Source organism: Nannobrachium achirus, assembly GCF_963921795.1.
Source record: "Nannobrachium achirus genome assembly, chromosome: 4".
NCBI lineage: Eukaryota > Metazoa > Chordata > Actinopteri > Myctophiformes > Myctophidae > Nannobrachium > Nannobrachium achirus.
Genome location: NC_137813.1, coordinates 13223245 through 13239235, shown reverse-complemented (window position 1 = coordinate 13239235; position 15991 = coordinate 13223245). Strand labels below are relative to the sequence as shown.

At 45.6% G+C, this 15991-nt stretch overlaps 1 protein-coding gene across 1 annotated transcript in view; it reads left to right on the top strand.

The window, feature by feature from the left end:
• LOC308282661 (ectonucleotide pyrophosphatase/phosphodiesterase family member 7-like) overlaps nt 1-11976 on the top strand; it is a gene marked incomplete at its 3' end in the record, with an annotated part of 20678 nt that extends 8702 nt beyond the window's left edge. The window contains exons 3-7 of the mRNA XM_080723050.1: nt 1862-2073; nt 2672-2837; nt 4048-4299; nt 9652-9898; nt 11945-11976. Coding sequence (XP_080579176.1) covers nt 1862-2073; nt 2672-2837; nt 4048-4299; nt 9652-9898; nt 11945-11976 — 909 coding nt within the window. The remainder of the gene's footprint in view (nt 1-1861; nt 2074-2671; nt 2838-4047; nt 4300-9651; nt 9899-11944) is intronic.
• Nucleotides 11977-15991: the final 4015 nt, after the last annotated feature.

Below are 15991 nucleotides of genomic sequence, written 5' to 3'. Positions count from 1 at the left end.
GGGGGGCCTCCAAAAAATAAAAAATATATATATATTTTTTTTTTCTTCAAAAAAAAGAATTGGACCCCAAAAAGATTAGTAAGCATGATCGCAATCGCGAAATTCCATGTTTAACCCCCATACCAACCCCATCTTTCAAACATGGCAGCCATGTTTGTTTACATTTCAAGAAAACATAATGGCTGCTAGCTCATGAATGCCTGAACGGATTTCCATTGGGATTTTCTTTGTTTGAAAGCTGTTAACAGTGTGCACACGCGTGGTGCATGATCTAGGCATGGGCGTGCATGATCCGTACTGCACTATGAATTACATGGAAGTCTGGAGAGGGAGGCGGCGTGGAACTTTGAAGCCATTTGAAAAGACCCTGAATTAGTTAATTTAATGATGAAATTTTAAAGTATTGCAATCCAAATAAAGTGATATTTGTGTTTACAGTACATTTTGTTTTATTATGGTAATAACATTGAGAGCTTCTGCTCTGCTGGCCGCACTGCATGTAGCTGCTCTGAAAGCTTAGTGCAGTCTAAATCCCGCCCACTCTATGTATCCGGTACTTTCCACACACATAGGCTACACACATGCACACAAACACTTCTGTATCCGCTTTAGACCCTTCCAATGAGCCAATGAGGATACACAGTCAGATTATGCACGGGCCGGTCCGGAGGTGAGGTCACGGTGTGGTCAGGTGGACCGGAGGTGGAATTTTTGCGCGCGCATGGGGGCCTCTTTATTTCCCCTTGCCCAGGGGCCTCATGTCATATAAATCCGGGCCTGTGTGTGCACGTGCGTGTGTGTGTTGGGTACAGCGTTCTCCCCAAACGATGCATCACCTTGTTAATTTACACTGCTGTGTAAAAATTCGCGACACTGGATTAATCACATCAATCACTATCACTTGATATGGTAAATGGCGTGTCTTTTCACAAAAAAAGCAAGTGTCTGTCTGTGTGCGCGCGCGTGTGTGTGTGTGTGTGTGTGTGTGTGTGTGTGCATGAGTGCATGTGTTTATTGCATTATTATACTTGTGACGGCCAAATGTCCAGACAAATACTATTTTTTTGTGATTAAAAAAAGGGGTTCTGTTTTTCTTTTTTTGTCCCCTTCTTCACCAGCATACAGTATCAGGTAGCTACAATTTCTACAGTCCATAACTAACATACCACGTCTGTTTCAACAGTACAGCAGCCTCTCATTTTTCCTCTATCCCTAAAGAATGTCAATCAGGTAGCCACATGTATCACAGTCAAGCTATATTAATATTATATAACAAAATATCGTCTAGTTATTGTCTCCACCAGCCGAAGGCTGAGGGAGAGTATGTTTTCCCCTCCGTCCGTCCGTCCGTGCGTGCGTCCGTGCGTCCGTGCGTGCGTGCGTCCGTGCGTGCGTGCGTCCGTGCGTCCTCGCAGTTTGTGAACAGCTAATCTCAGTCACCGTTGGCCCAATCGCTGCCAAACTGAGCACACACACTCCCTGGATGCCAATCTAGAACCTCTGCCCCACATTTTTCAAATCAGCCTCATGGTGGCGCTATAACAGGCCGATTTGTGTGGCCTGGTTGTTACCAGCTAATCTCCGGCGCCGTTGGCCCGATCGCTGCCAAACTGAGCACACACACTCCCTGGATGCTAATTCAGAACCTCTGCCCCACATTTTTTAAATCAGCCTCATGGTGGCGCTATAACAGGCCGATTTGTGTGGCCTGGTGGAGACCTGTGCTCGGAAGAGCACTGCTTCTAGTTTTAATATCGGTTCGATACCGATAATGCATTTTTATGGCCGATATCGCCGATACCGATATGATGGCCCGATTAATCGTTCATCCCTAAAATAAACCACCTTCCCATCCATGCAGGGCCTGAAAGCCGGGTCTCTCCACTTCCCGGGCACGGCGTCCAGTTACGGTGGCGACGTGGCCATGGTGAGGGAGGTGGAGCCTCCAACTTACGACTACAAGGACGAGACGCTGTGGCGCGCCAACGCTGACAAGGTGATGGGCTGGTTCAAAGACCTGGAGCTGGACTTTGTCTCCATGTACTTCGGGGAGCCTGACAGCACGGGCCACAGGTGAGTGGGACCTTAAGCAATGACAGCTACGGCAGTCCGCTACGGTAACCGGACATGGATTAATGCTCGATAGATAAACCTGCTTGCCGTCCCAGCCGTTCCTACTACGGCAGAAGCTCCCTTTCTACATAGTATCTATCTACAGCGTCTGCTGCTTAGACGCGTCACCATGGGAACCAAAGAGTTCAGTAAAAGGGGTGGGAACCCATCGCCGACGGCTGTTTGCTTAACGATTCTGACTGCTACAGCGATCACGTCATAGCAGCTTTACTGAAAACTGTCCAAGCTTAATTTGCTTATACCATGTGTAGGGGGTCGCCCAACTACCTGACAAGTTTACTATAGGGGATCCTCAGGTGGGCCACCTTTTGTTTTATTAGGTTAACAGGGCAACCAGACTATAGTTCTTGTCCAACTTTATTCCATCCATCTTTCCAGATAAACTTTATTTTGCAGTCTAAACTCCTACCACAGTTGCACGCACTTGGGCCACATGTGAAATCGACTGGCTTCATCGGGACTCGTCTGGGATGAGTAAACGATAAGTTTGATAAGTTAAATAAGTTCAGTAAATGTGCTTTCTGCCCGCTGCACACAGGTATGGGCCGGACTCCCCGGAGCGGCGTGCCATGGTGCGCCAGGTGGACCGCACGGTGGGCTACATCCGCACCTCGGCCGCGCGGCACGGCCTGAGCGACCGCCTCAACGTCATCATCACGTCTGACCACGGCATGAGCAGCGTGTACCGCAACCCCGCCGTACAGGTTACTGTCTGCTCCCCTTGTTCTCAACCCTCACTATGATCCCTGTTTTCACCACAGTGAAGATAATGACACTTGTTTTAAGTGCAAATTCTGGGCCCTGCATGGGTACAAGGATTCACTGTGGGCCCCCCATGAATGTTCTTCTGCATAGGAACGCATTATTACACGTTATTTTGTGCTTTAACTGTTGAAAAATAGCAGATATATAAGCTCACAGCACGGCACTTACAGAGATGTTTATGGTTGGGAGTAACTAAGTACATTTACTCAAGTAGATATATTGTTAGTACTTAAGTACAATGTTTTGGTATATATATATATTTTTTTACACAGGCCTTTTCTTTGTAAACTGAGTATATTTTTCTAAATATTGTGGCATACTTTTACTTAACCACTTAAACCACATTGTGGTTGATAATAATTTCTCAGGGCTCTATGCTAGTGTAATTCCTGTTTTCTGTTTTTGTGGGAAAAGTCTTTTTTTTTTTTTTTTACATTTTTATCCCACGATTTTGTAACAAATCTTTCACCCGGTGCCAAAAGCCTAAGCTGTAATCCTGGGCTCTGCCTTCCCTCTGCCAACCTGGGGAGAGCCCCGAACTGAGCTCATGCTTCCTTCAGTGCATGAGGAGTGAGCAGGCCGCTTTTTTGTCTTTTATTTGATGAAAATGTCGATCTACTGTTTTGCCCGCCAAAGCTTTGCCCACAATATGGTTTAGGTCATGGGTCTTCAACAGGGGGTCCGGGACCCCTAGGGGGTCCTCAGAGTTACTACAGGGGGTCCTCCAAATCTTTGTGTGATAGAAGCTTTTTTTTTCTCCTTTTTTATATTAACCTCTTGAACACTAGTGTCCAAATTCGGAGAACTTTAGCCAAAAATAGCAGATCTACAAGCTCATAACGCCTCGCGCTGCGAGGCGTTGTGAGCTTGTAGATCGGCTATTTTTGGCAAAGAGGTTTCGTAAAGAGAGTAAAAAGAGCAGACTAAGTACACAGTGAAGGGTGAAGTTTATTAAGTATTGACGGTTCAAGTGGTTAAATATCTGAAAACACAAATTGACATGAACCCAAAATACACTGAGAAACTATTATGGAATCTATGGGTTGTAGGGGGTCCCTGCTTCATCTCTCTCTCGACTAAGGGGTCCTTGGCCTGAAAACGTTGAAGACCCCTGGTTTAGGTGATTACTTCTCCTTCCAACCACTGCAGGAGATCACCCTGCGTAAGATCCCCGGCTTCCACTTCCGCGACCTCTCCTTCCACCTGGTGGACTTCGGGCCGTCCGGCATGCTGCTGCCCCGGCCGGGCCGCACGGACAAGGTGTACCACGCCCTGAAGGGCGCCCACCCCCACCTGCACGTCTACAGGAAGGAGGAGCTGCCCGCCAGGCTGCACTTCGCCCGCCACGCCCGCATCCTGCCCATCGTGCTGTGGGCAGACCCGGGATACGTCATCAACGGGGTGCGTGATGTGGAATAACTGTGACCGTCAGGTCGCAGTTATTCTATCAGAACCTCCACAGTCAGTCTGCAGTCAGTCAGTCTGCAGTCTGTCCGTCACGCAGGGATGTGCTGGCCATTGGGAAAAGCGGGACAACTCCCGAACGGCCGGTTCATTCCCGGCAGGTCCAGGCCGGCCATTAGGAAAAAAATAAAAATAAAATGACGGCTTCGTTCCATTTTGGGGGCTGGGCAGTCAACAAAGTAAATCGTCACTGTCGGGCAGAAACCTTGTATCTCCAAGTTTCAAATTTGTAAATTTGGCGTTGTGTGCTTGTAGATCGGCTGTTTTCACTAGTTTAAATCATTTTTAAAATGATGAATACAAAACAAACGGTTTTGGACATACAAGGTTTCCACCCAACAACGACAACATTTTACTCATGTAATTGGCCCACTGGCTTGTCACTTTGTCACAAATCTTTGAGTAGCAGCAGCAGCGCTATAGAGAGAGATCTCTCTTTATAGTGTGCAATGAGGGCCTCTCCAACTCTTTTTCCCGGGCTGAATCAGGGGCCCAGCACGTCCCTGCCGTCACGTCACACTTTCCCCCTACTCATATCTCCGCCACCGTTGCCCCGATCCATGCCAAACTTCGCACACACACTCCTTGGCTGCCAAACCACAACCTCCCCCTCATTTCTCACATGGCCTTCTTCTAGCGCCACCAGGAGGCCGATTCTTGCAAAACACATTTCTGGACACTGCTCCAACAGATTCTGCCCAAGAATCACGCAAAGCGGTACACACTATACACAGTATCTCTACAGTCATGTCATCAACATGCATCTGTCCCATCTAACGCCACCATCAGGCCATTTTTGCAAAACCCATTTTTGGACACTGCTCCTACAGATTTTGCCCTAAAATTATGCAAAGCGGTACACAGTATCTATCTCTAAAGTCATGTCATCAACATGGATCTGTCCCATTTCCCATATTCCCTCCTGATCGCCTACCATTGCCTTCTAATGTTTGTGTATGCGACCTGACGGTCGCTTATCTCTCGATTAGGTAGTCTTACTGAGGTGTACTTGAGCTGTTCTGGGTGACCATTCATTTTCTTTTTCGAGCGGTGCCAGCCGCTCCGACAAGTGAATGAAAGTCCCCAGGATGGTCCAGCTTTAGGGCTTGAGTGGCTGATCACGCAGAGAACTGAAATGCTTCACGAAGCGATCTGATGTGTGCTCCGACAGAAAAAAAAGAAGTAAAAAAAAAGAAAGAAAGTTCAAAATTAACATTCACATTTCGGTTCCACTCGTACAGTCGCTCTGCTCGGCAGTACGCTTCGTTTGGCAGCTAAAAGGCGCTTGTTCGGCAACGCAATATCCAGGGCAATCAAACGGCGACTTCGTTTTGAAGAGCCAATTACACGAAATGAGAAAAGCGTCCCCCCGAAACGTGGCGCTGCGCACGGAAAGGTCGGTCCTGTGCAGCCACAGATGAAATGGGTTATCAAGAAGTCAATCTGCATCCGTGATCACCGTGAGCTTTTCATCATCATCTTTTGTTACCTCGTCTTCATTACGCCATTTAGTTTGGAAACTTCTCTCGTTTCTGTCGAACGGAAGGGGGTTCCACAACTTTAAGTGGGTTTGACAAGCAGCAGGCACATGCACACATACTGTAGACATCAATGGGGCCCGAGCCCCTGCCCTTTCCAGACCATAAATGTAGTTTTTACTTTGGTGAAAGAAATGCATACCTGAAGGCAGCATTCAAATGAATTGCCTTGTCCAAACTCTCCTGAACTTGAATGCAGCATCTTATGTTGAAAGAATTGTCCTCTCCGTGTAGAAATCCATGCCGTTACGCCACATCTCCAGTATTATGCTTCGTTCAGTGTTGTATCAAGCAACGAAAATAGCTGACATCCAGGCTCACAACACACGCACGCACATGCACACTGACTCACACGTACACGCAATTATGTCCCGTCGGAATCAACGCGAAACACCCGGAAAAAATGGAGTCCCAAAACCAAACAGTCAAAACATTTCAGTGTCTCCGGATAACGACCGTTTGCATCGTTGGCGCCGCCCGTACGGATCGCTTGCGCCACGCCCAGTTGCGCGTTGTCTCGTCTTTGCATTCACTTTGTATGTGTTTGCGCCGCTCGAACTATCTAGGTTTGAACGCACCATGACAATACCAGTGGTTCTCAAACTCTTTAAAGAGGTGGTGCCATGATTCCCCCCCCCCCCCTCTAAAACATGATTATCAGGTATTATGATCATACTAGGAGGAAGATGTTTTCCAAAAAAGTATACAGAAAGAGTTAAAATTGGGTTTTTATGTGGCCACACCCCCAGTTCATTAAGTATGCATGGATGGCATGGTGGGTGGTTAGCCAGCTGAAGTTAGCCACACCCCACAGTGTTGGGTGAATGGTAATTAGGGGAGGAGTTGATACTGTGACATAGTATCTGTGTTTTTTTAACTGACACATTTGACCACAAGGTGGCAGCCTCCAAGAGAAAACAAACGAATACCAAGAGAATAAATAATTTCTCATAAAAACCACAACAGGGGGTCTAATGAAGTACTTTCAACCTCCTAGACACATGAAAAACAGAAAAAGTCCAAAACTATGGCACCATCTCTTTAATTTCAAGGACCACCATAACTCTGAGAGTATACAAATGGAACCAAATGGAAACTTTTGGGTTCTTTCATTTATGTCGAGCACCGTGCTTTTAGGCCTAGTCCCCAAGTTATTTTTTTTTAAACCTGCGGACTAGGCATACCTCCAAACAGACAAACCCCTCCAGGTTGGAAAGTAGTGTTACAAGAACATTCTATTGGTCACTTTTTTTGCATGCCGTTATCATTAACGAGCGCAGTAAAACGGGATAATCTATCGCGTTTGAAGGTAGCACGTGTGCTCCAAAGTGATTAACGTCATTTTATCCGTTTCAATAAACATTTGGGGGACAGACGTTATGGAGACGTTGAAGGAAATAAAAAAATAAAAATAAAATAAAGGGAAAAAAGTACTTTTACAATGTCTCGTTTAGCTGCTGATTAATGTCCTCCTTCCACTGGTTTGATGACAGTCGTTTCAACAACTAAAGAACAGCCTGTCATGTTGTTGTTGACGGGCAGAAACCTTGTATCTCCTTATTTCAACTTTTTTGTAATGTTTTGTTTTAAATCTAAAGCCCTGCTTCGTCATACAAGAATGTTGCACTAAAGCAGGGGTCTTCAACGTTTTCAGTCCAAGGACCCCTTAGTAGAGAGAGATGAAGCAGGGACCCCCACAGCCTTTTCATAGATTCCATATAGTTTCATCGTTTGACAGCACAATTATCAGTGTATTTTGGATTCATGTCAATTTGTGTTTTCAGATATTTAACCACTTGAACCGTCAATACTTAATAAACTTTCACTCAGTACTTAGTCTGCTCTTTCCCCCTCTACACCAAGGCTCTTTGCTCGAGGCGTTGTGAGCTTGTAGTTCTGCTATTGTTGGCCAAAGTTATCAGAATATGGACACTAGGGTTCAAGTGGTCAATGTAAAAAAGGAGAAAGATCACTCAAAGATTTTGAGAACCCCCTGTAGTAACTCTGAGGACCCCCTAGGGGAAGTAGCAGATCTACAAGCTCACAACTACATTGTAGATACAGGCTGTTTTCACTATGGACAATTGGACATACAAGGTTTCTACCCAACAGCAAGGATTTGCACTGTGTGGTCAGCACTTCCCTTCATCTGGACAATGTCTCCCTCTGCTGGCAGACTGGGCGAACTGCAGGCGACCGGCATTTGTGTCTATAGGTGTTTAGAATTAAGCTGTAATAGATTCTATGCACAGAGCCGCTATATTGGAAAGGAATTGGGCCTCTTCCTTACTTCCTTTACACATGTTACCATTAATTAAGGTTGTGTTCCATGCTAGTCAAAGGGAGTCAGGGTCAACCGTCAGGTCGCATTTACTACCAAAACCTCCACCGGCTGTCTGTCAGTCAGTCAGTCAGTCAGTCAGTCAGTCAGTCAGTCTGTCAGTCAGTCAGTCTGTCCGTCATGTCACACTTTTTCCCAACTCATATCTCCGCCACCGTTACCCCAATCCATGCCAAACTTTGCACACACACTCCTTGCCTGCCAATCCACAACCTCCACCCCACCAGGGACCCCCGGAGCTCCAGGGACCCCCAGGGACCCCCTTCCACCGCCGCCAAAAAGTGCAAAAATGACCAAATGACCACTCAAACGGGGCTGTTCACGGGGAATTCCTGGGGACCACCGACTCCTGGTGCTCCAGAATGGATGCCCCTAGTGGAGGACCCCCGCCACTGCAGCACACATAAAATGCTGTATCTCGGGCTAGGAGCGACCGGGAGAGCCGGGGCCGGTACCAAGGCGTCGTTTCAAACACATTTTTGGACACTGCTCCTACAGATTTTGCCCTAAAATCACGCAAATCGGTACACAGTATGTCTACACTCATGTCATCAACATGGATCTGTCCTACATAGCGCCACAATCAGGCCGATTTAAAAAAAAATAATTGGACACTGCTCCTACAGTTTTTGCCCTAAAATCACGCAAATCGGTACACAGTATGTCTACACTCATGTCATCAACATGGATGTGTCCCATATAGCGCCACCATCTGGCCGATTTTTTCAAACACATTTTTGGACACTGCTCCTACACATTTTGCCCTAAAATCACGCTGCGACCTGACGGTCGCTTATCTCCCGATTAGGGAGTCTTACTGGTATAGGCCTAGTGTGTATCACTGGAAACACTCCACACCAGTAGGTCTCAAAGTGTGGTCCAGGGACCCTCATGCCTCCTTGAGGGCCTTCCAAATGGCACCTTATAGTATGTAACCCTGAGAGTTATGGGGTCCTTGAAATGAGCCTCTGTGCTACACTAAATGGAACAGAGCCTTCATTAGAATCACGCAAGTAAAGACATTTCTTAATTCCAGTATGGCATGGTTTCCTCCGCCATCGGTGTATGAATGTGTGAATGGGTGAATGTAATGCACAATCATTGTAATCGCGACGCATTGTGAGCTTGTTGATCTGCTATTTTCAAAAGATTTGTATACATTGATAACTTGAAATGGGACATTCTGCGTACTTTTACTTTTGGTACTTTTAGTACATTTTGATACCAATACATTTATACTTTTACTCAAGTAAATGTTGAATACCGAACTTCTACTTGTAACAGAGTACATCTACATTGCAGTATAGTGATACTTTTACTTAAGTAAAGAATGTAAGTACTTTTTACACCACTGACAAAGACACTATATGAACGCACCATTTAACACCGGTGTCCTGTGTGCATGTGCAGTATTTCCCAGTGCAGTTCCACAAGGGCGAGCACGGCTTCGACAACGCCGAGATGGACATGAAGGCCTTCTTCCGGGCCGCGGGGCCGGCCTTCCACCGGGGCCTGGAGGTGGGGCCCTTCGAGACGGTCCACGTCTACCCGCTGATGTGTCACATCCTGGGCATCCGGCCAGAGGCCAACGACGGCAGCCTGGAGCAGACCCGACACATGCTGGCCTCCTCGCCCGTCCCGACCCCCGGCGCCCCCGGTGAGTGGTGGAAAAAGTTCTTTTTTTCTTTTTCTTTTTTTACTTTAGTAAAAATATCAATACTGCAATGTAGAAATCTGAACTGAAAACTGTAAGTGTTCCAGTGGATCCATGTAGTTGTATTGTTTAAATGGTAAATGGTGCATTTATATAGCGCTTTTATCCAAGGCACTTTACATAGATTGTGCATTACATTCACCCATTCACGCACACATTCATACACCGGTGGCGGAGGAAACCATGCAAGGCACCAACCTACTCACCGGGAGCAACTAGGGGTTCAGAGTCTTCCGCAAGGACTCTTCGACATTAACTCAGGGGGAGCCCGGATTCGAACTGGGAACCCTTCGTGTTCTAATAATGGTTTCTCTACCCTTGAGCTATGCCGCCCCTTCTACTCACAAACTCCAGAACTTTTCATTGTAACTCTGAATCACTGCGTTTAACATTCAGATGTGGTTTTCTCAAGAGCGTGTGATTTTACATTTAATTCATTCTATTAGCTTCAAGGAGCGATAGCCAACGGATGCTAAAATAAAAATAATGTTTCGAAAATATGTTATAAAAAAAGATAAGCTTCATATATGTGTTTCTATTCACAAATGTCCACAAAAAGCGTAAAATAATAATCAAATAATCATTTGGGGCGTTTTCAGCCTGACACCTTGTTTACATCCTAGTCTATCTAATAAATATTGAATGTAAAAAAGTAAAGAGCTCCAGATCTTGACCATTGCACCTTTCAGTTTCTAAACTGGGTAGGTCAATCTAAATCAAGTCAAAAGACAGGAGAGGGAAAAAAGGTGTGCAAGACGCTTAGCCGTTTTCAGGGGTCAGCAACTCTCCACAGACTTTGGTTTGCGTTACTTTTCCTGACTCTCCACTTTAATATGAGGTGATTCAACAGAAATGCTAAATATTTCAAAAGAGCTGCATTGTGTCAACTTCAGCCACAAATTATTTGAACCCCCCAGACAGACATTGTTGTTAAATGTGTCATGGTGAGTGTTGGGACCTATTTTTCTACAGTCTATGGTTGGGACACAATTGCAGAAGACTGAGGCCAAACATATCAACTCAAGGGTTTCACTTTCATTAACAATAAGGTTGTCCAAAAAGCGGCACACAGACAATAAACTAAGGTTCTCCAGAAGCAAACAAACAAGTACACGGCATGATGAAACTGCCAGAAAACTAACCAAACAGGGGAGTTTTAATAGACACCGCAATAACACTGACACAGGTGCATCAACTGACAATCAAGACAGGGATAGGCTGGGACAAACAGGACACAGGTGACTATCGTTGAAAAATAACCTGGGTGGAGAGAAGACAGGTAACATCTAAAAGGGGGTAGACACTAGACAGGAAGCAAGCACAATGACACCACGAAAAATTAAGATACAAAACACTAGGGAAATTACAAGAGAAATACCACAAAACTAACACAAACAGCCCTTGTCCGAGGCGAGGAGCAGGCTGTGACAAATAAACACATAGGAAAAAATTGCAGAACTACAAGCTCACAACACGTCACATCATGATGTCTTAATTGTGAGCTTGTAGATCAGCCATGTTTTGCTGCTGTTGCTCGACTGTGACGCGACAAAGCAGGGCTTTAATGCACAACAGGTTGAAATATGGAGATCCATCTTTGTGTTTCCTTCCCCTGACAGTGACCATATCAGACTAATGACTCCTCGCTGTCCCACTGGCTCTGAAAGTATGTCACTCCAACACCTGCTGCCCCTTCATTAACCGCCACTTCATCCATCTTCTGACACTTCAAGCATATCGTTGCTGTCAGGCAGACGCCTCGCTCATGTTTTAGTTTTTGAACTCGGGTGCTTCCCCCCCATTCCGACATGCTGCCATTCTGACATCCCCCCATTCCGACACTAATCCTATACCGAACCCTAACCTCTATGGAAGTGTCGCCCCTCAGACAGTTAGAAGTCAATGTCGGAATGGCAGCATGTCGGAATGGAGAGCGCCCCCCTTTGAGCTCCTACGTTTGACTTTGTGTGAATGTCCCATGTCCTACAGTATGTGTATGGTCGTATGCAGTACGAGACTAACGTCACACGAGACTAACGTCATAGAAAGTACGCAGAGATCGACATCACCACAGCTGACGTCACGGACAGAACGGCCCATACAAGGAGATATGCAAGTGTGTCGTGTTTGATACCATGCGCTGCTTGACCTACTTTGTCATACATACTATTGTGTCACACGAAAAAAGGAGCCCAAAAAAGCCTTTTCTGGCGTTTCTGGACCACCGCCTATCCGACCGACTCCATGCCATGCAATGCACCCCCTGTGTGGCGAATTTGAGTCGTTCGGACGGACGGGGCGGCTCTCGAGAACTACAAACACACGTACATACATACACTATACATACATAGATTCTGCGCATTTATTGTAAGATATTGGACCAAAGAAAGAATGTAAAGTATTAACAAGAACTTAATGAATTGCATTTTTTTTTTATAGCGCTTTTCCAAGTGCTCAAAGCGCTTTACAATGGTTCATTCATTCATACATTGGGAAGTGAAGCGGCGAACATTCGACGCCAGCGTCCTCACTTCCCACATTCACACACCAATGGTGGCAAGCTTGCACCAACCAACTCATTGGAGGCAATGTGGGGTTCAGTGTCTTGCCCAAGGACACTTCGACATGTTGACAGGAGGAGCTGGGATTTGAACCTCCGACCCACGGATCATTGGCCAACCCACTCTACCTCCTGAGCTACAGCCGCCTTGTGGCTAAATGATAACTACTTTGTATCCATTGCAACACAGGTCATTATTTACAGAACAGTTGGACATGCACGGTTTCAACCCGGCGATATTTCTGTCACGCGGCGCTACATGAATATACTGTATATGCCCTGTTACCTCGTTCCAAGATTGTTGTTCTGAGATTCTCAAAACATGTCAAAATTCTCTAAAGTAGCCAAGCTCATAATGTGCTGTGAGCTTGTAGATTGGTGGTTTTTATTATGAACACAAGGTGTGCGTTGAGATTTGTGTCTTGCCCATTGAGCCTTTGGCACAAAAAGTGAAGAAGGTCACATTGTTTCTCAAAGTGGGTCCTTGAGGGGGTTCCTTTGGGTCCTCAGATAAAGGTGTTAATATACATTGTAACTCCTTTTCCATATTTAATACGTTGGCTATTCAGAAATAGCAGATATACAAGCTACAGTACACCTGCTATTTGTGAACAATTTCAAAAAATCTTCAAAAGTGTTATAGCCTACATGGGAAAAGTTTGATAAACAGGTACACCGCATAGTTACTTTTAACTCTTATACTGCTTTGAACGTTCCTGTTCGCCCCAATTCTTGAGGTCGAGTAGGGCCAATACGGCCGTTCGTTCGTTTGATGTTTTTTATGGATTATGATAAAAGACGTCCTTGCGCAACTTTTGAATGCATAATTGGTCGTCGGTGTCGTTTTGAGGACAGCCGGAAACCGTTCATAAAAAAAAAAGTAAACAGACTGTCCTGGCTCCGCCTGCCCAGAGCGACTCTGCGCCTGCCTAGCTGCCAGGGGCGTCAATTGGGTATGGCAGGGGTATGCAGCTGCCATACCTTGACAGGGGGAAATAATAAAAATGTACTTTTCATCGTGCCTGTTGCTAAGGTATGGCAACATGACTGGTGTCTTCACCAGACACCAGTCATGTTGCCATACCTTAGCTTGTTCTGAACTGACGCCACTGCTAGCTGCTAGCAGCCTTGAGGGACTATATTGTTTTATGCATCGGGCTGTTAGTAGAGAAAGAGAGAGAGAAACGTTGGTAAAAGCGATCATTTTGTCGGAAATCAGTTGTTTTATAGTATTAGTAGTATAGTAATTGTAGTAGGTAGTAGTATTTAGCAGTACTAGAATATTGAGATGTATTAGGCCAACTCAGCCTCAACTTGCTGGTATCATTCCGCCGAAGTGCGACCCAACCCCCCCTGGCCGAGGAGCAGCAACAGCAGATCCACCGATAGAAATAAACTTTGTTAGAATTAGGATTACACAACCTACCCGTGTTGGTGACCCAGGACCAGCGCCCATGGTGGTGGTGGTCGTGATGATGATGATGATGATGATAATGATGATGAAGAAGAGAAAAAGATCACTGTAGCCATTGTTATTGAAGATAAAAAGATTGAAGATGGTGCCAGTCGCGAAGAACCGGGGTCCAAAAATGGATCAAGAGCCTCGTGATATTGTGGAAACCGATCCCGACGGAGCTCGACCCCCGTGTAGGATGGATCCCCCCGCCCGGGGGCTCACATCGCCGCAGCAGCAGAGACCCATGTACCGCCGCGAAAAGACGGACGAACTGGGCGATTTGGCCAATGAAGAATGGCTTCCGCGTAGAGACCCCTCGGAGAACAGAGGCCACGATTCTACTGTCCAAAGTAAGACTTCCAATCCAGTGCATGTATGTATTGTATAGTTGTATACTGTATATAGTTGTATACTGTGTGATAACAGAGCATCCGTGTGGAACTGGAAGCCTGGGATGGGGGGATGGTCAGTGATCAGTGAGATAGGGTAACGGTTTTCCATTGCGACGTGTTGCCACTCCGACATTGGGATCCGGTCTAGAGCCCGCCTACTGCATCCGGCTATTTACACGTACACATACATGCAAGAAATGTTTCCGTATCCGGACCGGATCAGTAACTTGATCCAAGCAGTTAGGATCCACGTGCTTGGTTTGTTTTTGTCGCTACTCAGGACACACGTGGAGTTCCTATCACGCGCGTGCACGTACCGCGTGTAGTGTACGTGCACTGCACAGCCTACTAGGATTATTTGATGGGAATTTAGGATTTATTGGCTTAGTTTGTGTGTGCGTGCGTACGATGCGTGTGTGTGTGAGAGAGAGGGAGAGGTTTCTTTTTATCGTCATCATCATCATCATCATCAGTAGCTGATGATGTAGCTTTTCAGTTCAATTCAAAGGAGCTTTATTGGCATGAGAAAACATACGTTTACATTGCCAAAGCAAGTGTTACAAATAAAAACTGTTGAAAATGGGGAACATATATACAGTTGGAGGGAGTACATTGATTGATTGAAGACTTTATTAGAAGTTTGCATAGGAAAAGGTACAGTTTCATGACGGTACAGTTCACTGGTACAAGGTCTACTAAAAGGAGATCCATGAAAAGACTAAGCTTATTTCCACTGGAAACCATTTAAGTATCTCATATAACATTGAATGACAGACAGATAGAACACAGTACTATGCAGTAGATATGTAAAGAAAAACAAAACAAAGACAGTAATTCTTAAACAAACAGTATATACAAAGAAGGGGCAGGGGAGGGTAGGGTTGGGGCTAGGTTCATTATTACCAGTTGCGAACGGCTGCTGCCTGTAAGTGGCTTTTCAGGGCAATTTTAAAGGATGCAAGTGATCCACACTCCTTTATGGCCTTCGGTAAGGCTTTCCACATTTTGGTGGTATAGCAGAAAAAAGAGTTTGACCCTTTGTTGGTTTTGACTCTGGGTTGAAAGTGATCTGTGGCGCTGCCTCTGGTGTTGTAATTATGGACATCCTTAATGTTTATAAAGTATTTTGACAGGTACTTGGGTATCATAGTGGTGTAGTGTATCTTGTACACCAGGCCCATTGCAAGCTGCTGTACTCTGTCATCTACTCTGAGCCACCCCACTCTTAATTGGTGAGTAGCGGTGAGGTGAGTCTGATAGGGAAGGCTAAGCAGGACCCTAATTAGTTTATTTTGGGCTGTTTGGAGTTTAGTTTTCAGGGCTTGTGGGGCGTCACGATACCATACGTGGACTCCGTAGTCAAAGAGGGGCTGGATTATTGCACCAGCTATGGTCTTCAGTGTGTTAAAATTGACCATCGGGGCTATCCTCTGTAGGAAACGAGTTCGTTGGTTGATTTTATTTATTACTTTAGAAGTCATCTTTTCACTGGAAAGATTAGCTTCCAGGATACATCCTAAGTAAGAGATTTCGTTTTTTCGTGTTATGACCTTGTCACCCACTTTGATTGTGAAGTTATCGACCTTTTTGAGGTTATGATTTGTTCCAAAGAGGATGGACTCCGTTTT